Genomic DNA, 22,479 nt, shown 5'->3' on the forward strand with positions numbered 1-22,479 from the left:
GAATTCAACCTTGGTGTCTAATTTGATCCTAGTTATTGAATTCCTTTATTGAATTATTACCGAATTCTCTTTATTATTCTTGCCCTAATGTCTTAGTGACAGAACCTTTAATTCCAAAGTAACCCCTAATTCCTTAGTAGATTTAAGATTAGAATTAAGCATTACCGTATAGAAATTCTCTTGTAAATTATTGCTTTGCAACTAATTTAATTGGTTTCATGACCTGCACCTATGTCTAGACTACAAATTCATGAATTTCTCATCTCAAGCATTTGTAAAGTCCACTTCCGTTTCAAAATACAAATCGTAGAACATTTTAATGTTGATCAAGCAATAAAAAGCATTAAGCACAGAGATGAGAAAAATAATTCAATAAACTCATTCATATAACTAGAAATCAAATCATAAAAATAAGGGTTTCATCTTGTTACACTCATCCCTAACAAATAGGGTTTAGTTACTCATGACAGAAATAAAAGAGATAAAAATTAGAGAAGAATTACAAGAAGGATTCATGAATGATTCTTGATAAAACTGCTCCAATGATGTTAGAAACGGTCGTCTTTGAGTTTCTATGCTAGGGCACAAGTCTCCCAACTTCCCAATAGTGAAAAAAAATCCTAAAACAGTAAAAATCTGTGTTTTTATGGTTGTTGGTGCGGGCCGCGCGCCCCAGGCGCGGAAAATGCGCTCCAGCGCGTTTGGGCAGTAGCAGATGCTGGAAAAAGCGCTTCAGGCGCGCTTGGGCGCGCTCCAAGCGCTCAGCATCTGTTGTCCGGCGTATATTGCATTTTTCTCCTCCTTCTACATATGTCATGTTGATTTCTCACCAAAATTCAGCACTGCACTAAAACAAAACGCAGTGTAGAATTACGACAAATTCCTACTTAATCAACGAAATAAAAACACAAAACCTTTTATTAACTCAAAGAACAAAAATCAACAAAATATATCAAATAAATCCTTAATTTAACTAATGATTGAGGATAAATAAGGCTAAAATAGTGGGAAAGTATGCATATGATGAAGAGTCATCAGTACAATTGGTAATGGTATTTCCCTTTCTATTAAAGATGTCTTTGGGTATGTGAAAATAGCCTCTCTAAGTGGAAAGAAATATGGCTTTTTTATAGTAGATGATTACACTAGGTGGACATGGATAAAATTCTTAAGTAAGGATGAACCCCACAAAGTATTTATCATATGTTGCAAGAAAATAATGAATGAAAAGAGTTTTAAGATTGTAAAAATTAGAAGTGATTGTGGAGGAGAATTTGAAAACAACTTCTTTGAAAGTTTTTTTAATGAGAATGGAATCTCTCACAACTTCTTCTCTCCTAGAACACTCCAAGAAATGGTCAGAACTATGTTAAATGATATGAATGTTGCAAAACAATTTTGGGCTGAAGCAATTAACACTGCATGCTATATTCAAAAGAGAGTCTTAATTCGATCTATATTGAAAAAAAAAACACCATATGAATTGTGAAAAGATAAAAAATAAAAAATAAAAAAAAAGTCTAACATCTCTTATTTTAAATATTTTTGTTGTACTTGTTATATGTTGAACACTAAAAATAATTTTGGTAAATTTGATTCTAGATCTCAAAAGTGTACCTTCATTGGATACTCTAAAAGATCTAAGACTTATAGAGTGTTTAATAGGAAAACTCATATTGTGGACGAATTCATACATATTAAATTTGATGACCAATAACTTGAACTTGAAAAGTCAAAGCAAGATGATGATATTGCAGGTTTACCAGAACCAAAGGTAGCAGATGCAGACAAACCAAAAGAACTTGAAAAATCGGATGATACAAGAAAATCAAATGAATATGACAAATCTTCAAAAGATAAATATGATCAAGTCAAAAACATCCAAGATAAGTCAGAAAGAAGATCTGGATGGAAGTACAATTCATCTCATCATGAAAATCCAATCATTGTAAGTGCAAGTAATCCTTTGAGGACCATATCATCACTAAAAGATACTACTTTGTTTGGCTTACTCTCATCAGTTGAGCCTGCCACTATTGATGAAGCATTGGAAGATGATGGATCGATTCTTTTAATGCAAGAAGAGTTAAATGAATTTAAGAGGAATGATATTTGGGATTTAGTACCTAGACCAAAGAAGAACATTATTGGAACCACGTGAGTTTTTCAGAAACAAGCTAAATGAAAAAGGTGAAGTGGTCAGAAACAAGGCAAGACTTGTTGCACAAGGCTATAGTCAACAAGATAGCATTGATTACACTGAGACATTTGCTCTAGTGTCTAGGTTAGAAGCTATTTATATCCTACTTTCTTCTGCTGCAAACAATAACATTACATTATTTCAAATGAATGTTAAAAGTAATTTTCTAAATGGCTATATAAGTGAAGAAGTCTATGTTAAATAACCCCCAGGTTTTTAAAGTTTTGAATTTCTAAATCATGTTTTTAAACTTATGAAATCTTTGTATGGTCTAAAACAAACATCTAGGTCATGGTATGATAGACTTAGTAACTATTTACTTAAAAATAACTTTGAAATATGACAAGTAGATAATACATTATTTAGAAAATCAATAGGAGATGAAATTCTTATTATTCAAATTTATGTTGATGACATTAGTTTTGGATCTACTAATGGAACTTTTTGCCAAGAATTTTCTAAATTGATGTAGCTTGAACTTCAAATGAGTATGATGGGAGAAATTAAGTTCTTCTTAGGGATACAAATGCAGCAAAGTCAAAAAGGTATAAACATTCATCAAACTAAATATACAAAAGAGCTCCTCAAGAAATTTAAGATGAGTGATTGCAAACATATGGCTACATCAATGCACCCTACTTGTTCACTTGAAAAATATGATTCATGCAAAAAAGTTGACCAAAAAACCTATAGAGGAATGGCAGGATCCCGACTTTATCTTACCGCTTTCAGACCTAACATCATGTTTACTGTATGTGTATGTGCAACATTTCAAGTTGGCCCTAGGGAATCACATTTAACTGATGTTAAGAGAATCCTTAGAAACCTAAAAGTCATTACTAACCTTACCTTGTTTTACAAGAAATGTCGTAAGTACAAACCAAGTGGATACTATGATTCTGATTATGATGGATATAAACTTGAGAGAAAGAGCACTAGTGGCAACTGTACTTTTCTTGATGACAATTTAATATCTTGATCAAGTAAGAGACAAAACACCATTGCAATATCAACAATATAGGCATAGTACATTTCATCAGTTGGCTGCAGTTCTCAACTACTTTAGATGAAACATCAACTAGAATACTAAGAAATCTTAGAAACCAACATTCTCATATATAGTGATAACACTTCTGCCATTTGTCTAACCAAAACCCCTATCTTACATTTTTAGAGATAAACACATAGAGATCAAACATCACTTTATTAGGGACTTTATTCAAAAAGGGGTACTAAACATTTAGTTTGTAAACACTAAACACCAATAGGATGACATATTCACCAAACCACTACCTGAAGATAGATTTGACTTCATCAAGAAAAACATAAACCTTACCTTCATACCTAAATAATGTTGTCAAAACTTCAAATTAGTTTAGCTTTACATTACTTTTTATATTTTCTTGAAATATATTATATTCATGTTATTAAAAAAGAAACAAAGAAAAAAAAAAGTAAGTTTCACTTTCAAGTCTTTTTGTTTGATGACATAAAGGGAAGATTCATGTTTTTGAAGAAAAACTAAAACAAAATTTGATTCAAATTTATAATTGAAGAAAATCTAAAATAAGATTTGATTTAAAATTCTAATCGAAGAAAATCTAAAATAAGGTTTGATTCAGATTTATAATTCAATAAAATCTAAAATAAGATTTGATTCAAATTTATAATTGGAGAAAATATAAATTAAGATTTGATTCATATTTATAATTGAAGAAAATATTTTACAAAGTTGAAAAGAAGATATGGTCAAAACTTGAAGAAGATTTGATCAAGATTTATCTACAACAAAATATGAACATAATCAATCCGAAGAATTTACAAATTCAATTTGAAAAAAATACAAACATAATCAATCTAAAGAATTTACAAACTCAATCTAAACAAAATACGAACAAAATCAATCTGAAGAATTTACAAACTCAATCTGAACAAGATACAATTCAGAATTAAAAAATGACTAAATTCAATCCCTAATTTTAACTACAAATAGAAACTCAAAGTTGAAGAAGGAGATCATCATAAAGCATAAAAGAGTAGAAGAACTCAAGCTCAAAATTCCAAATTCATCTTTGAGTTCAAAAAGAGAAACACTTGTTCGAATGAGAAATATTCTTAAAGTGTTTTTTCTTAGAGTGTGAGAGCTATTATTATTATCAGCTTTGTTAGAAGCAAACACTTAAAGTTGAAATCTTTTGTATCCAACCCAATAGTGGTTTAGTTCATTCTTCAATATGGGGTTGTTAGTTCATTCTTCTATTTAGGGTCAATGTGGTTAGTTCCTCAAAAGTCTAGGGTTGTCAGGCTGTTTGGGAAAATTGGCTTGGAGGGTCAGATGCTTTGTAATTCAAGGTATTTGAATTAGTGGATTAAAGCCTTTTGAACGAGGGGATTAGATGTAGTCAAGTTAGTGATGAACTAGGATAAATCTATGTGTCAAATTATTTATGCTTTCATTGGTTGCTGCCTCTAAACCCGATTGTTTATACTCCAAGTAAGTCACCAAAACCGAACCAAATTTTTTAAATTATTTCACAAAGTTATCAACTTAATCAAACACAATTCAACTTCTATTCTTGTGTTTGCACCTTCACAAGGGAGACATGTTCTCTAGAAAATATGGATACGGGAACGTTAGAAGTAGAAAAGACATGCAAATAAGTATAAACTTAACTTTAAGGTAAACATGAAAAAAGGACGCCAATGAACTCAGCACATTACCAAGACTCTCTTAAAATGATAGACGATACACCTTAATGTCGACCGACCTCAGTCGTTCATAGAACACCACTCGACCCGCTACCTGAAACTTCTCCCACTCAAAATATTTCAAATACGCTTTCATGTGTTTCAAGTTGGAAACCTCACTAGATCCTAGATCTTTATGTTTGAAGGTGACTTCACCTTGTTTCTTCTAGAAGTGTTGAGATGTTTAGTGATTGGGAAACCTCTTAAAACACTTGGTCTCTTAGGCATTGTCGTCGTCCACTAGGATCTCATCATCCTCATTTGGTCGAGGGGACAATTCAAAAGATGTTGGTGAGTAGCATATGTTTGAGGTTGGACTATCAAATACCTATTTTTGAATGCCTTAAGGGATTTAGTGTACATCTTAAAGAACTTCCCCGTTTTTTTGAAGGAAATCAAGCCTTACTTTTGATTGAATTTTTCGTTCTTCCGTTAAAGAGTGAAAATACAAAAAAAGAGACAAACATTAATTATGTCGCTAGATGCAAGCATAGATGCTAGAAAGCACTTATCTACGCCCAACTATTCAAATGAAGTTGAGAAGGAGTCACATCTAAGTAATTAGGAAACCTCCACCTCAAAGTTGGTAAAAAGAAGACACGTAATCATATCTTTGAAAATACCATTATACATAGGAACAACAAACATTGTACACACTACAAACTTTTCTGCCCTCTTCAGGCAAACACGCCTCCCAATCTTTAGAAGGGGCGACATTCATGTAAGTACATAGATAACCTTTTTTTCTAGTAAGCCATGTAAATAAGGATGGAACATCGAGCACTTCATCAATAACCCACGAATACTCCTCCAAACCTGAAGAAATGTACAAATCGGTATGAGGTGTCTTATCCTTTACCCTTTCACTGTCCCTACATATGTCAGAAGAAAAGAAATGAGAACGACATCTATCTACATCAACCATCCATCACTCTACCTCTTCACGATTGAAGGGACATAAATAATGGGCCTCAAGGGCTCCTTTGAAAATAGCCAGATGTTACGATTCTCTAGAGCTAACGTAAAGCTCTCACTCAGAGAAAAATTGAAGGAAATGTGTGACCTTTACTTGCCCGTACGAGGGAAAAAGGTATTAGGCCACCACTAGAAAAGCCATCTTCCGCCACTCCAGTCGAAAGATAAGATTTATTGCCACCTATTGAAGAAAATGTGTTAATGAACAAGAGAATAGGGAGGCGTAGAAACCATACCTGGTTCAAAAGTAATGAACTAGGTGATATTGATGACCACGACAAAGGAACAATGTGATCTCAACACAAACGGAGAGAAGAAACTGATTCTTTGCAAAGGAATAGGTTGAAAGAGTATAAGGTGACTCACTAAGAAAATGCAAAGCAATACTAAACCAAAAAAGTAAATGAGATGATGTTATTCCCCATTTATAGGTATGAGACTCCAAAGGGTTTAACGACCTAAATTGCATGCAAAGTTTTGGCGGCCCAGATGCGATCACAGAAAATGTGCAACCCCCACGCCTCCATAAGCAATCATCATGCACCAAACCCTAGGCCATGTGGCAGAATAGGTAGAAGAAACAACCATTTCAAGCGGCTCATGCACTGTCTTTTCAACTTTGTCACCAATCATTGAAATTCTCGCGCCATGACCACAACATAAACAAACGAACACACAATGTTGAGTTTCGGTGCGGTAAATTTCCTAAGAACATATATACATGGTCGTACACTGCCAATCCTCCACTTAGGACATCCGACATAAAGGCTTGGTGCAGCAGTTCTGGACCAAACTAAGGCCCACAAAGAGACTATTTTTTTTGTCTTAACCTAATCCAACAAAGCGATGAATTGCTTGCGCCTCTAAACCTCTAACGCAAGCCTAAGTATTTAATTTTCCCCACTCGATCATATAGTTGTTCATTGGAAATCAAATGGTAACCTACTTTTTACGTCAATTTACTCACAACGGCCTAACTGTTTCCATGCACCCCTTAAAGAATCTCTTTATAAAGGGTTTTGCTTTCAAAACAACGTACGTACTCATTTATTACCTTCTATTTCCTTAACTTCTATTGACTTAGACGTTAGAATGCTTGTAGGTATCTCCACCGAGAACAGAAACATTGTCTCCTTTAAATATCATTATTAAAAAAGTTATAAAATAAATGATACATACACGCAATGTTCCTTTAAAAATCCAAATGTGATGCTCTAAGCTCACACCCAAACAAAACGAATTTTATGCATCAAAAAGTACTACGGCATTTTTCCTGCCTAATTTGAAATATATATGTAGGTGCATGCTTAGTTGGAATTTACATATTTAAATCACTTAATTTTTTCTTGGATGGTTTGGCAAAATCACCTTTTAGAATCTAAGGACATTTAAGTCTTTATTCTAACAAATGTACTCAGAAAAGTTGAAATGGTGTCATTGAATGGAAGGATGTGCATCCATAGTGGGAAATATGTCATATCAACAAAAATTGAGAAAGTTATTTTTATGAACTTATTTGTGTGGACATTATGTTGTCATGCCAACTCCTTAACTAATGTAACTAACCTTGTGATAGTTCATTATGTGTACTAATTTGGTTAATATGTCGAAATTATGTCCTTGCTTCTTAAACTTTATGTCCATGATAAAAAGTGTACCTTCCGTTGAATATGTTATTCACAAACAGCAGAAAGTTAAAGCACGACTCTTTTAGGGGATAGCTATTATAAAGGTTGTCATCTCATTGATTATTTTCCAATTGTTTTCAACAAATATTATATAAAATTACCCATTTACCATCTCTACGTTTATTTTATTTTTTTAGGAAAAGTTGAAACTTATTTAGTTTTCTGTTTTTTTAAAAGAAAAATAATTAATATTAGTAAACTTTTTATTTTATTATAGAGATGAATTGAACTTATAATTTTCTTATCATTCAAACTTTCTAAATCCTTTTTACCACTTCTTTTCTTGAAATTTCTTTAACTAAGTACAAATATCTATCTCTTGTATTTATTTAATTAAGTAAAACTTATATTTTTATTAATTTTTTTATAATAAAGTTGTTATTCTCGATTTCAGGGTAGGATGATTGAGGAACAAAGGTGCTAATGTAGGATAAAATTGTATTATTTTCTAGTCTGTTAAATTTGTTAGTAAATCTAGTCCTTATCTTCTCAGGATTTTTAGTAGGCAATTTAGATTGCTTTTGTTATTAATTAACTATATTTTTTTAATAAACTTTAGGACATATTTGTTACCATTTCTTTAAAAAAATCACTTTTGAAATTTTTATATCTATTTGTTACATAGACTATAACATTCTTACTTTGCAACCACAATTAGAAAAAAGGTTGTCTAAGAAAATATGTAATATTTTTCGTGTGTTTAACGTTGTCTATTATTTTAGGTAATATTTTTTTCCTATTTTTTGACATTATTTAAGAAAAAAAGAATATAAAACAAAATGTCTAAAAATAGCTTTAAATAAAAAACTGTTTTAAGTAATTTCTCTTAAAATTAGTTTTGATAAAAATTTAAAAAAAATAATAATATCTAAATTATTGAATGTCATAATTATTTTTTTATAAACCCTAATAATGAGACGCCCTTAATTTTTTATTTACTATTTATATATGGTTTAGAGTATGTCTGTTTTTTATTAGAAAATATTAGTGGATAGTAATTAATACTTAGAGAAAGAGAAAATTGTTAGTACCATATATCAGATTGAATATCTATTTAAAAGACTTACTTCTTAATGTAAGAAAAATGACTTATTTTTTTACTAAAAAAATATTTATAAAGAAAATGTGTAAATTAACAATATTAATGAGTAACACAATTGGTAATTAAATCTTTTAAGCATGTAGTTAGGAATCCAACTATTGTTCAATGTGTATTGAAGTGTGTTTATTGAGACATGTGAACTATTTAAATAGGAAGAAAAAAAGCATGAGTAAATTTCTCTAACTTATTTATTTATTTTTTTGTTACTTTTGAGTTTTGACAGGAAATAGTGGATTTGGTCTCTCTGCAAGCGAACACCATCCATTATGCAAAAATGAATGATTCACCACTTCCTAATGGGTATTGAACGAAATGGCTACATGTAGGCTTCTTCTATTTTCTTTTTAATCATATATATCATAATTCATTCAACAAAAGTTTAAAAGTTATGTAAAATTTATTAAAAAAATTAATATCGGAAAAATATTTTAATAAATAAATATAAATGTTACCTATAATTAACTTTGATATAATGAATGTTTAGATTCGTAATGAATTTGGCATAATCACAAACGTAGATTACATACATGCACAAATATAAATTTTATAGGTTAATAAAATATTTTATATTGTAACTTCAATATTATGTCCTAGTTTGGTTAATATGTCGATATTATGTCTTTGCTACTTCAACATTTCACACTTCATGGCCATTATATGAAGCTTCTATATTGATTTGATTATTATTCAGGTATACAAGCCGAGTTAATGTACATCACATAAAACTCATATAAAATCAACGTTTCACCACCTTTATAATAAATATAAATACTTTAGAAAAACATATATGAAAAATAATCACATTTGTACGATATTAACTAAAATATTCTTAATAAAGTATCACTTTGATTATAGTATTAACTTTGTATAATGGCCATGAAGCAAGAGATGTTGTAGAAGCAAAGACATAATGTCGGCATATTAACTTTATCTAATTAACTTTACATATATAATTAATACATTTTAAACGGTGGCGGTTTAATATGGATCTGGTCCAAATATGAACCTCATTATTATTAGAATATTTTATTAAAATATTGATAAAATATTTTATTCCATTCTTTAACTTAATTTCAAGTAAGATTTAGTCTTTTTTTTTCTGAATTTATCGTTCATTTAATTTTAAGTAACGATTTAATCTTTTTATGTTTTAAATAGTTAACAATATTATCATTTTTTACTAAAATTCAAAAAATTCATCATAATCTTCAAAATAAATTCATAAAATTAGTAATCATCTTCAATAAAATTCCTAGTTTAAATCTTCAAATAAACTAATATTTTCATATACAACATCAAATCCATCAATTAAATAACTCGAATTTTAAGATTTAGGTTAGGGATTTATTTGTTGAAGGATAGAAATAAGAAGAAGATATTGTCTTGGTGATTTAGGGATCAAATTTTATAGTGTGAGTTCTTTATTTAATAGATTTGATGTTGTTGGAGATGAAGATATGAGTTTATTGAAGATTTGAGTTATGAATATATGAATTTTTTTGAAATTTATAATGAATTTTTTGGGTTTTAATTATAGCAATGTTGACATTCTAAAACATAAATGATCAAATAAGAAAAAATAAAGGACTCCATTGTTACATGAAATTAAGTTAAGGGATCGTGCGATATATTTTTTTCAAAATATTATATCGTTTCTTTTGTGTTATTGTTATAAAATTCATTTTTTTCCCTAAAAATAGTAAGGATGCACTCTTTGGCCATTTTCAAAAATTCCATATTAGACATACTTTTTAAAATAATAGAGAGAGTGTTATATTATATGAAATCGACTTTATGAGAGGTCAATAAAACCCTTACTTTAAACTTTTTTTACTTGAATAAATTATCTATATAATCCATCAAATTTATGATCTCGTTTTTATTTTGATATTTAACAAAAATTGCATAGTCCCCATAGTAATTTTCTCTCAATAATTTTATGATTTCATCTCTATTTTCATACCTAGTAAAAGATGTATATGACACCCTTTAGCTCTTCTACCATGCTTTATTTCCAATTAATTAAAATACCTCATCTTCGTAATACTTCCCAAATATTGCACATACAAGGCCCCTACATGATTTGTACGCGTTAGTTTTATGACCACAAATTTGATGCCTAACAAAAATTGCATACATGAGCCCTCTTTATATATGGTTTAGAGTATGTCTGTTTTTTATTCAATCTCATAGCTGATCACTAAGCTTTAGATCTCGACTCACTTTAAAGCAATATATTGAATCATAAAATGACATTTTCAAAAGACTCAAAATCAAGAACTCCTTATCAAATATGTACATGTGTACATAAGTAGAATTAAATATTATGCATTGAACTCCTTACGAAATATATACATGTGTACATAAGTAGAAATAAATATTATGCATTGATTTTGTAAATAAATTTATGCACATCCAATCATATATCCAATATATACATTTTTGTAGGTATTTTTAGAAAATAAGATGACACGATAATTTTTTATCATATACATATTTTTCCGTTATTTTTAGTGTTATTTATATTTAATCATCAATTAATTTAAATATTTATTTAATATAGTTTTTTATTTTAGTTTTTCAATGTAATGAAATATTTATGTTCTTATTTTCTTAAATAGGTAGAGATTTTTTGTAGTTTTGTGTTGTTTCGTTGTTTTAGTGCAATGTTGAATTTTGGTGATAAATTAACATAACTTATGTAGAGTATTTCAATCATATATAGAGTTGTAGATGTTCAATTGGAGTTAAATCAAGTGCAAATGAAAGCTAAGATCCATAGCTACAACTTTCTTATATAATTAAATAATGGGTATCTGGTCTCGTACTTTGTCTATCTTAAGAAAATATTTTTTGTCTATCTTAAGAAAATATTTGACTATACTAAAAAGAACATATTAAATGATATTTATTGTACGAAGAGTTTCAACGTGAAAAATACTCTTCAATTGTGATTTTTCATACCATATCCAGTACATAGGAATTATGGTTTTTATTCGCACAATTAATAATGGCTAAATGGTCAACAATTGAATTTTCTCATGGTCTTTTTCTCATGGTCCTTTTCTAATGGCTACGAACCAAGAAAAAGGACTATGATTCTAAAAGTTTATGAACAAGTTTAAAAGTTTTATTGTTTTTGTTGAAAGTTTCCATCACATTGTATTTTGATCTAAATCTTTCTATCTTTTCATTTTGAAAGTTATCTTTGTTATTAAAATTATATTTTGAAACTTGCATTTTGGTCTAGTAACGACTTTCCTATTCCTTAAAGACTTGAAAATACTAAATCATTTTAGAAATATTAGAGTATAGTAAAGTTGATAGAAATATACTATTGTGTTGTCATAAGTTGATCATAGTAGAAATTCTTTAGATGTATGCGAATTTTATTAATGTTACTAATTATTGATAGTTATTTGTAAGAGATCATATATTTAAATGTTAAATATGCATTTAGTTTCTATAAATATATCGTTTTTTAATTTTAATATTTGTAACTTTTTTTGTTTAGATTTAGTCTATGTAAAATTAGAGACGATCCCTAACGTCAAATTAATATTAAAAGAATGAATGGTTTTTCAAAAACCCTTAAACCCTTCGTTTATTTTTTATTCATATTTTTTTTATAAAATAACACTAATTATTAAATGATCCATAAATAAATTTATTAATTAATAATATAAAATATTTTAATTTTTAATATATCATAAAAGATGATGTGTTGGTGTGTATTTATAGGTCAATGTATCATGGCAGTTTATCAACTCTCTTTTTAAGGATCAAAACCGATTGTTTCTGATTTTACAGGGACTAAATAAAAAAATAAAAACTCACATGGACTAAAATCAAAAAGTGTGATATATTTACATGGACTAAATACATATTTAAACCTTAAATTAATGTAAAAGAAAAAATAAAACATAAATTGGGAAGTCATAAATTTATGTTTTTCTTTGTCATTTTTATATTGGGTTTAATTTTAATTTATATATTTTGATTTTTAATTTTCAAATGTAATTCGTTGAGTCTTCTACCAAAGAGAGTTTTGAAAACTTGTCAAATGACCTCTAATTAAAAATACTCAATGCAACCTACTTAATATTCAAACAATTTGATCCTTCGTTTAATATATTTATGGATTTGTAGTTGTCTAGAATGAATTAGAGCAAGATCAATCAATATTATCATTGTTCTTGCAAAATAGATATACTCCTACTTCAAAAAACCCTAAAGATATCGAGAACACTTACAAAGATGATATCATAACTTTGCAAGCGATGTACAAAAGTGATAAAATCAGTTAGGAAAACCATAATAGAAAGAAAACACAACTTCATAATTTATCAACTTTTTAGGCTCTATTTAAAAATTTATAGGGGAGAAAAGATGAAGATTTTTGGGAAGAAGAAGAGAGAGAAATCTTCTATCTTATGAGAAAAAATAATTATAAAGCACATGACAAGAGAAAACTTATGATACATATATTTTTAATTTTTAGAGTATTATAATAAAATTAAAACAATTAAAAATGTTATCTAAGTTTTTCAAATTCTTCCTCTAATACATTTTTCGAATTCCCCTTTTGGATTTTGTACTATAAAGAGAAACAAATTTCCTAAAGTCCTACCGTCCAAAATTTTCCTTTCTTCCATTTCCTCTTTCATTTTTTTCAAAATCCACCCCCTCTTAAACTCCCTAAGATAGCCTTATGATCGGAGGTGACTATAGCCCTTAGTGTAGTCTTCCAACTCACCTCGATATGTGCCTAACTTGTCTGTGATACCTCAAATATATTTATATCTAGTGTTGTTCCCCCAAACTTTTCTTTTATAGACTAATTTCGTTTCCATGGGCAAAATCCAATTCAAATGCTATCCAAAATCTTTGCAAATACTTATTATTATACTTATACCTTTACCCTGTACTCTTATCATTATACTTATTATTATACTTATACCTTTACAATATTTTAAAAATATCAAATTTTATCTTTGAAACTTTTTATTATTTTATTAACTCAAATTTACCTTTTTATTATCATTCAAAGATTTATGAACCAAACAATCCAAATTTTTTGGTATGTAAATTTTTTTGAAAACTACCGAATTTTTTTTATAAGGTTTTCAATATAGAAGGTTGAAAAGGTGTGTATCGGAAATCTTTAAAAAAGTTTTCTAGTATAAAAAGTTGAAAATGTTAAAAAGAGTTTTCGAAAAAATTGTGGTTTCAAATTTTCCGGTAACTACTGAAATTTTTTAAAAAGGTATTCCGATAATGAGTTATATTCCCGAAATATTGAAAAAACAATTTCGATAGTTTTGGAAAACTTCAAATAAATTTTTCGGTACTAAAAATCTTGAAAATAAGTTTTTTAGTAACTATATTTATACCGGAAAATTTGAAAAACGTTTTCCGAAATGTAAATTTTGTATCGAAAATCTTTTAAAAAATTGATAAAATAAAAAAACAGCAAATTTTAATATTTATACGAAAACAAATACATCATTTCATCGCATTTATGAGGGTATGAATATAATTTGAAGGGTACAGATAACATTTCCATTATTTTGGGTCTACACAAATAAAGTCAATAAGGCCTACTATCTTTTTTACAAAGATTCATGTTTATTCCATAAAGCCTACTACCAAATAACAAATTATTTGTAAACTGGAATTTTGCTGCACGAAAAACACAATATATGATTATCCCAATTATAAAATTTTAATATCAAATGGCCCATTAGCTCAGTTGGTTAGAGCGTGGTGCTAATAACGCCAAGGTCGCAGGTTCGAGACCTGCATGGGTCAAATTGTTTTTCATTTTTTAATTCTAAGTTCTGATAAAATAATAATAAAATAAAAAATACAAACGCCGTTGCCGGGGATCGAACCCGGGTCACCCGCGTGACAGGCGGGAATACTCACCACTATACTACAACGACTCATTTGTGTTATTTAATTGAAATAAGATATCTTAATTATGTGGTTCTTGACATTCATTTTGATATATTGAAGTAATGTCGATTAGAAATTATTATTCGTAGTTTTTGACTCTTAATGTAATTTTTACACTCAGATCTATTAATTAACTCACTTTTATGTAAATATCCGAACATAAATTATTTTAAATTTAATTAAGATTAATTAAATAAATGATTCATTCAAAATAAGATGTTAGATAGGATAGGTGCTTAATACTTGTTCTTCGCAACCATTGTTTAACTATATATGTAAGGAGAATTAAGATGCACAAAAAAAAAAGGATTTGTAGAGTTAGGATAAGCATAAGTGTGTTTTGCAACCAAGTGCTATTTTCCCATTTCTAGCAACTAGCATTCATCACAATGAAAATTCTTGCAGAAAGCATTCAAGTCAAAATAAGGTAATACACAAATCCAATACTAGAATGGAGAAAAAAAATACATAAAAAAGGCAACTTCATATCAGGTGAAATTCATTTTAAAGAACAATATGTCTTCAAATGAAATGAAAACAACCAAATTATGATACATTCTATAACAGAACAATAATGTCAATAGATACTACTTTAGATTATACCATTACCTACAAGGAAAAAAAAAGTATAAAAAAATGACATGATCCACTTCTATGACAGAGTAAAAAAAAAATCTAAATTATTAAAATTAATCTTAGAAGATTACAACATATTGATGTATATCAAATATATCATCTGTGTAAGCTCTTCAAATATATCATCAGTATATATTAGTTGCCCCAACATAATATATACTATGTATCATATAATTATACGAGTATTGCTCCTACAATTTTATATATAAGAGTTTTGCCTCAACAATTCAAAATTTCTAGATTTGTCGCTATGATATCATATATAATGAGTATTGGTCCTACAACTTAAAATTTATGGATGTGTGACATATGATACAATTCACTAAGTGATAGATCATAGTTATGATTTATGAACATATAGGTAGACCATCTTGTGGTAGCAAACTCCCTTCTTGATCCAATGTATCCCTAACTGCCTTGTATAAGATTATCCATGAAGAAGAGTAGACATCCATAGGACCCCACAAAAATGTAGGGTTTGGACTTACAGGGCAAGATGTAACTAAATCCAAAACTGAAATTGGTTTGATATACTTTGGAAAATTGAAAGCCAAGTTATCAACTTTATGTTCATAAATTTTTCCATTTTTGTCCAATTTATATCTTGAAGTACCTTGAAATTCTCCTTTAGCTTCCCAAGGTACACGTGGCACACCCTTAAGGTTCCACCTAATCAATATCACATTCTTTGAAGGTTGCCAAACTCTGTATACATCAAGTGATATCTCATGAAACAATAGTTTTCCATGAAATCTTAATGCCCAGAAGATCAATTTGTACTTTTCAATCCCAGTAAATGTATTTAAGGGGTCCAAAAATGTTATATCATCCCTGAAATTATCAAAATCCAATTGAAATAAGGGTAATGTTTAAATTTTAACAACATTTTCAATTTTCTTTTGAAATTACGCGGATGACTGGAATAACATTTGGTTATAGAATATCTATTTTATTAGCGATAGAAAAAAAATATAGAAACTAACTAGAGAAAATGCATTTTCGAAAAACACTTCCTAATCTAATTTCTAAAGGATTTAATTTATATATACATCGTTAGTGGAAATTTTTTTTACACTATCCGACAATCACCCCTAAAAAGTAAAACTTTGTTTATAAAATATTACGGGGAAAAAAAAACACTGAAAAAAAGAAAATTATAAGAAATAGTGACATGGGGTGAGAAATTACCTATAAATATCATAATTGAGGTCTTTGATGAAGATCATAGGCGTATCCTCACGGAGGGTTCTAACAGCAAGACCAAGGTTGACATAGAATTCATCCTTTGACAGCTGTTTATCTTGAACACTTGGTGGTGTGTTAACTTGTGAAGTAGTTGGAGTTTGAAGGGAGGATAAGTGAGAAGATGAAAGAAAATGAGAAGTGGATTTTGGTGGTGAAAGTGTTTGGTGAAAAGTTTTATCTTTGGATTTAGATTGAGCTAGGAGATAAGGTTGGAGGTTTGGTAGAAGAAAAGCCATAAGCTTTTTAAATGTTTAATCAATGGTTTTCAAATATATTATTAATTAGCTTTTCATTTGAGAGATAGAGGAAGAGAGTTGAGATTTGTAAGATGTTTGTTCTGTTTTGTGTTTGTGACTTTTATGTGATGAAGCAAATTGAGGCTGTTGTTAAGTTTACTTTTGTTTTGTTGTGTTGTTTGAGTGGCTTTGAATGTGGACATGAGATTGGCAAGAATAGAAACAAAGATTGTTATTTTGCATATTGGCCCTTTAATTTTATGATATTTTCCCTTTCAATTGGGGGGTAAAATTAATATGGATGAACACTAAAACAAATATATTAAAGTCTTTCACTATATATGCCACATTTGGTCTATGGCCACTCAATCGTGCTTATAGCAAGTTAGCAACCATTGTTGCTCAATATTATTTTTTTAACAAAAAGTGTAATTGAGTTGAATTTCAAAAACTCATCAAGATTATAATAGATTTCAAGATTTAGAGATTGATATCTATCAATTAATCACACAAAAATCTTTAAATCAATAGCAGGATTGGAACACACTCCTCTTATGGAGCATAAGTCAATTATTTACCTTCATTAATCTCACTAGTGTCGTCTTTGATAATTTGAGTGTCATGTGCGAAGTTTGAACTTTGTACCATATTTTTTTTAAACATGTTCTTTATTTTTTATAAGTCATATAATGATAATACATTTCATTATGTTTGGTGTGATATTAATCAATTCATTGTGTTTATTATAAATATTAATTACTTAATCATAGATCTTATGACTAAGAATATGATAATGAATTTCATTATCTTTGATCTGATCAACCTACTTTTGCATGATAAGATCCCATTCAGTAATCATCTCAATAAGAGAATTTTTTTGAGATGAGAATAAAGACAGACAATTGTTTGTAAAGAAGATTCTTTTGGAAAATAATTTGATTATTTTGTTCTTCTTAACAAACTTGAGGGACCAAGGAGTAACTAGAGTACGAGAATTAAGAAGGGGAAAACTTTTTTTGTTTTCTAGGGTATTATATTAGTCATTATCTTAGTCATAAGATAATTAATTAATAAAAGTTTAAATATATCTTTGGTTCCGACGATTATAACATTTTTTGATTTTGGTTCTTATACGTTTTTTTATTTGATTCACATCCTTGCAATTATAGATTCATTTTATATTGGTCCCTCAATCCAAATTCTGTTAAAAAAATTCTAACACCATTAAGCTTTTTTTTTTTTAATAAAAACTAAAATAAAAATTAGAAATTAAAAATTAAAAATCTGATGATTATTGTTTGAAAGGGTGACCAAAATTGAAAACTCTAATTTCTATTGTCTTTCTGTATTGTTCAAACAAAAACTTGTTAGTATTGTTAGATTATTTTAGTCCCAACAAAACATACATTGCTACATAATTAATTTGTATTTATAGAGATGTGAATCAAACAAAAAAATTTACGAGGATCAAAACTATTTTTTTTTTTTTATAATTCTAAGTATCAAAGACATGTTGAAACCATTAATAAATTTAGAGTCATGTGCGGTCGTACACCCTAAACATCTTTCATGCCGACACTACCACAACATTACGTGTCTTATATACTAGTGTTAACATTTTTTTAAATGGAATATAGTTTTTTTTATTTGTATATATCATATCAAATTTGAAGTATTTCTCTATTTCATAAATCGAGTATTTTATATCCAAATGTACAGCTGATATAGGTGTTAACAATATAAACCTAACATAAACATAGAGGAGGAAGAAGAAAAGGGATAAAAAGGGAACTCTTGCTAGGGTTTCATTTACATATGAACAAAGCTTAGGTTTGCTAGTGTTACAATAGGTATGTATAATAGAGAATAAAAAAGTCAAAAGTACCTTTACTACTAATACATGATAACAATATTATCTAACATCTCTCCTCAAATTCATGATGTATTAACAAGGAGTATTGGGAGTTTGTCAACCAAAAAATGAAAATGTTTAAAGGAATACATCTTTGTGAGCATATCAACAATTTGTAAGGAGGAAGAGACAAACAATAGAGTAATTTTTTCATGCTGAATATGATGATGAGTAAGACGATAATCAATCTCAATGTGCTTGGTGCATTCATGAAAGACCAATTATGAGCAATTTGAATAGCACCTTTATTATCGTCGGGCATCAGAATTGACTCATAAAGAGAGATAATCATATTAGACAAAATCCATATTAGACAATCATATTCAGAAAGAGAGATACTCATATTAGACAAAAGAGAGATAGTCATACCATAACATGATATTCAGCTTTTGTAGAAGAACGAGAGACAATGTCATGTTTCTTACTCTTCCAAGAAATAAGAGAATCTCCATGAAAAATTCAAAATCTTGTGGCGGACTTACGATTTGTGGGGTCACGAGCCCAATCAACATTAGAATAAGCATGTAACATAAGCAATATTAGGTCTAGTAATCGTAAGATACACCAGGATGCCAACTAAAGTACGATACAATGTGGGATCTAGTAAAGGAACACCATCAGAGGAAGCATACTTCACATTCAACTCAAGAGGAGTATTTGCTGCTCTAGTATCCAAAATATGAGTTTGTGCAAGAATGTTAGCAATGTACTTGGATTGAGACAAAAGGTAGTCTCTAGGAGAATATGTAATTGTTGAGACAAAATCCCAAATTAATATTTTGATGATAATTAACAAAATGTTAATTAAGACTTTTAATTATGATTCTAAGTGTTTTGGTATTTAACATGTGTATTTGAGTGTGTTAAAACAAGATAGGTATCAAGCATTAAAAAATATATCATATTAAAATAATTAAAGCAAAATCAATGAAACGAAGAACATTCTTGACAGATTTTTGGAAAACAAAGAATGTTATCCACATATGCGATAAATAAGAATGATCAGATTTCTATATAAAAGATTCGATCTAGTAAGTGTAATCAATTACATATCTTCATCAGAAATATAAAAGAACAAATCTAAGCAATAATTACTCCATAATTTGAAGGCAAAACACTTTGCTTCACAAAATATTTAAAGCAAGATCGTTCTCCAAGTTATGCAAGTGCAAGTACAAACTGACAAGCTGGAAAGGACACTGTTGTTGTACTTTCAAACAGACTTGCACACGCGATTCAAGGCATGGGATCACTTCAGAAAACTTTCAAATTCAGAACATAAGTCAGTTCATCTCAAGACAAATTCGAATAACGTTATTGGTTCACAAGAACATTCCTGTTTTCAGTAAGAAAATTCTTGCTTTATGGCGGATCTTATTCATTCACTTACTCATGAAAATTGGACTATTTCCAACGGCAAAATGAGTTGTCATAAGCTCTCTTGAAGCATATAAATAAAGCTTCACGATGAAGAACAAATCAAAACTTAAAGTTCCAAGGAAAACATCACTCATTCAATCATACTTGAGCTTCTTAATCATTCTAAATTTCAGTTTTGTCCTTAGTGTGATATTAGAATCAGTACTTACTCGGTTCTAAATTCCAGAATCTATTCTCAAACAAGAGTTGAGCATACTCAAATTCTAACAATCTCAAAAATCATTACTTTGTAACTCAATGCTATATTGTTGGCATAGCTTGAGTATTGTGTAAAAATCATTTTATGATTTAAAAGGTAGCTTGTAAAATCCTTTCTAAAATAGTGTAAGGTAACTTGTGGAAATCTTTTCTAGGTAGAAAGGTAGAACTTTGTAATAGATCAAGATTGATCTGTGAAAGTTGTGTGAAAACTAAGAACTTTCTTGCTTTGAGCACTTAATGGAAAATCTCACAAATGTGAGGACTGCACGTAACCCGTGTTGGATGAACTAGGATATATCCTTGTGCGATCTCTCTTTCATTATCTCTATTTACTTTTTGTATTACAATCAGTTTTTATATTGATGAATTAATATTGTTGTTTTCTTACTACTATCCAAGAACGTTCTTCGTTTGTAACAAAGATCAATCTTGAGTTAAACACTTTAGTTTTTAACAAAAAAAATTAAAAAGGGGCAATTATAATTCAAACCCCCTTCCTTATAATTGACATTGTTACTTCAGTAATTTCAATCCCCAAGAAATAGAGAATAGGGCCTGAGTCATTTCATCATCATGTTTAGGGTGTGCGACCACACATGACTCCCATGTAATAATAATATCATCAACCAGTAATAATTAAATCATCAACATACAAGGAAAATATAGTACGACCATAAGTGGTAGACTTGATAAACAATGCAGAATCATGTTCACTAAAGCAGAAACCAAGAGATATGATCACAATAAAGAATTTCTTAAACCAAACTCGAGGAGTTTGTTTAAGACCATAAAGAGTCTTTTTAACTTACACATTTCCTCTTAATTATGAGCAACACCTTGTGGAGGGACCATATAGACTTCTTTATAAAGTTCACCATTTAGAAAGACATTTCTAACATCCATTTGAGAAATATTTCACTAATGAATAGATGTAATTTCAATAAGAGTACAAATAGTGGTCATCTTGGCTATAGGAGCAAATGTTTCTTCATAATTCATACCATGTTGAGAGAATCCCTTAGTAACAAAACGAGCTTTGTAGCACTCTATCGACCCATCACACTCAGTTTTGATATTGTATACCCAACAAGATCCAATAGCACGTTTTTCAAAAGAAATAGGTACTAATTACCAAGTATTTGTTTTGTGCAATGCATAGAGTTCTTTTGCCATAGCTTGCTTCCAAAGAGGATCAAGAATATAGGTTAAGACAAACTATGAATAAAGGTTAAAAAAGAAACAAATGAAGTTGAGTAAGTGGAATAGACAAAATAAGGTAACTAAGTAGACTTTTGGTGACATGATGGGTAACGAGGAGGCGAAGATGAAGGCGGATGATCAACAATCACATAAGGTGGTTGGACAGTAAGGGGACAAGAGGGATGTCATCATCTGGAGTATTAGTATTTCTCTTGCAATTCTCAATATTACAATCTCTATAAGCATTATCATGAGGACCAAACAGATTAATATGGGTTAGTTTCAAACTATTAGTAATATGAGAATCAAAGGAAACAAAGTAAAATGGGATGTGCTCGAGAAAAACAACATGATGAGAAACATAAAATTTTCTTGCATGAGGATTATAACAACAATAACCCTTTTAACCATCCTCATAACCAAGAAAAACACACATGACAGAACGAGAAGACAATTTATTGCATTCTACTTGTGGACAAAGAACAAAATAAGTATTACCAAATACTTTCAAAAAAAAAAGTAATCAGGGATAAAAGCATACAATTTTTCAAATGGAACCAAACCTGATATGAAAAATGATGGGAATTTATTAATGGCATGGACAACAGTAAAAACTGCTTCACCCCAAAACTTACTAGGGACTGAAATTGAAACACACAATAAAAGGAAACGAGTAATCTCAATAGTACGACGGTGTCTCCTTTCAACAACTTCATTTTGTTGAGGAATATTAGTACAAGATGTCTAGTGGAGAGTGTCATCATAAACAAGTAATTGAAATAATTTATTAGAGGTATTTTCACCACCTAAATCACAACGATAACATTTTATAACAGCATTATGTTGAGTTTTTTACCATAAGACGAAACATAAGATAAATATCAAAAAAATCCAAACCGGTTTTTCATAAGATAAACCCAACAATAATGAGTGTAATC

At 29.3% G+C, this 22,479-nt stretch overlaps 1 protein-coding gene and 2 non-coding genes across 4 annotated transcripts; 1 reads left to right on the forward strand and 2 right to left on the reverse strand.

Moving 5' to 3' along the window:
• Window positions 1-14,450: 14,450 nt before the first annotated feature.
• On the forward strand, window positions 14,451-14,524 carry TRNAI-AAU (transfer RNA isoleucine (anticodon AAU)). The gene has a single exon. It is a non-coding gene; the product is annotated as a tRNA-Ile (tRNA).
• A 62-nt stretch (window positions 14,525-14,586) lies between these two features.
• On the reverse strand, window positions 14,587-14,658 carry TRNAD-GUC (transfer RNA aspartic acid (anticodon GUC)). Its single transcript has one exon. It is a non-coding gene; the product is annotated as a tRNA-Asp (tRNA).
• Window positions 14,659-15,136: 478 nt separating this feature from the next.
• Window positions 15,137-16,942, reverse strand: LOC101505062 (uncharacterized). 2 transcript variants are annotated; one of them, XM_004488488.4, is made up of 2 exons: window positions 16,496-16,942; window positions 15,137-16,012 (listed from the first exon to the last, which is right to left on the reverse strand). In XM_004488488.4, exons 1-2 carry the CDS (start codon window positions 16,786-16,788, stop codon window positions 15,655-15,657), a joined length of 651 nt encoding a protein of 216 aa, XP_004488545.1. In that variant the 5' UTR covers window positions 16,789-16,942; the 3' UTR covers window positions 15,137-15,654. The 2 variants fall into 2 exon arrangements, with proteins under 2 accessions (XP_004488545.1, XP_004488544.1); XM_004488487.4 differs by having other exon boundaries at window positions 15,137-16,138; window positions 16,496-16,940.
• Window positions 16,943-22,479: the final 5,537 nt, after the last annotated feature.

The sequence above is a fragment of the Cicer arietinum genome, chromosome 1 (genome assembly GCF_000331145.2).
Source record: "Cicer arietinum cultivar CDC Frontier isolate Library 1 chromosome 1, Cicar.CDCFrontier_v2.0, whole genome shotgun sequence".
Lineage (NCBI taxonomy): Eukaryota > Viridiplantae > Streptophyta > Magnoliopsida > Fabales > Fabaceae > Cicer > Cicer arietinum.

Coding starts and splice junctions, on each gene's coding strand:
- LOC101505062 (XM_004488487.4), bottom strand. CDS start 16,788: ATGGCTTTTCTTCTACCAAACCTCCAACCTTATCTCCTAGCTCAATCT. Junction 16,139..16,495: donor CTCAATTATGATATTTATAG/GTAATTTCTCAC, acceptor TGATAATTTCAG/GGATGATATAACATTTTTGG.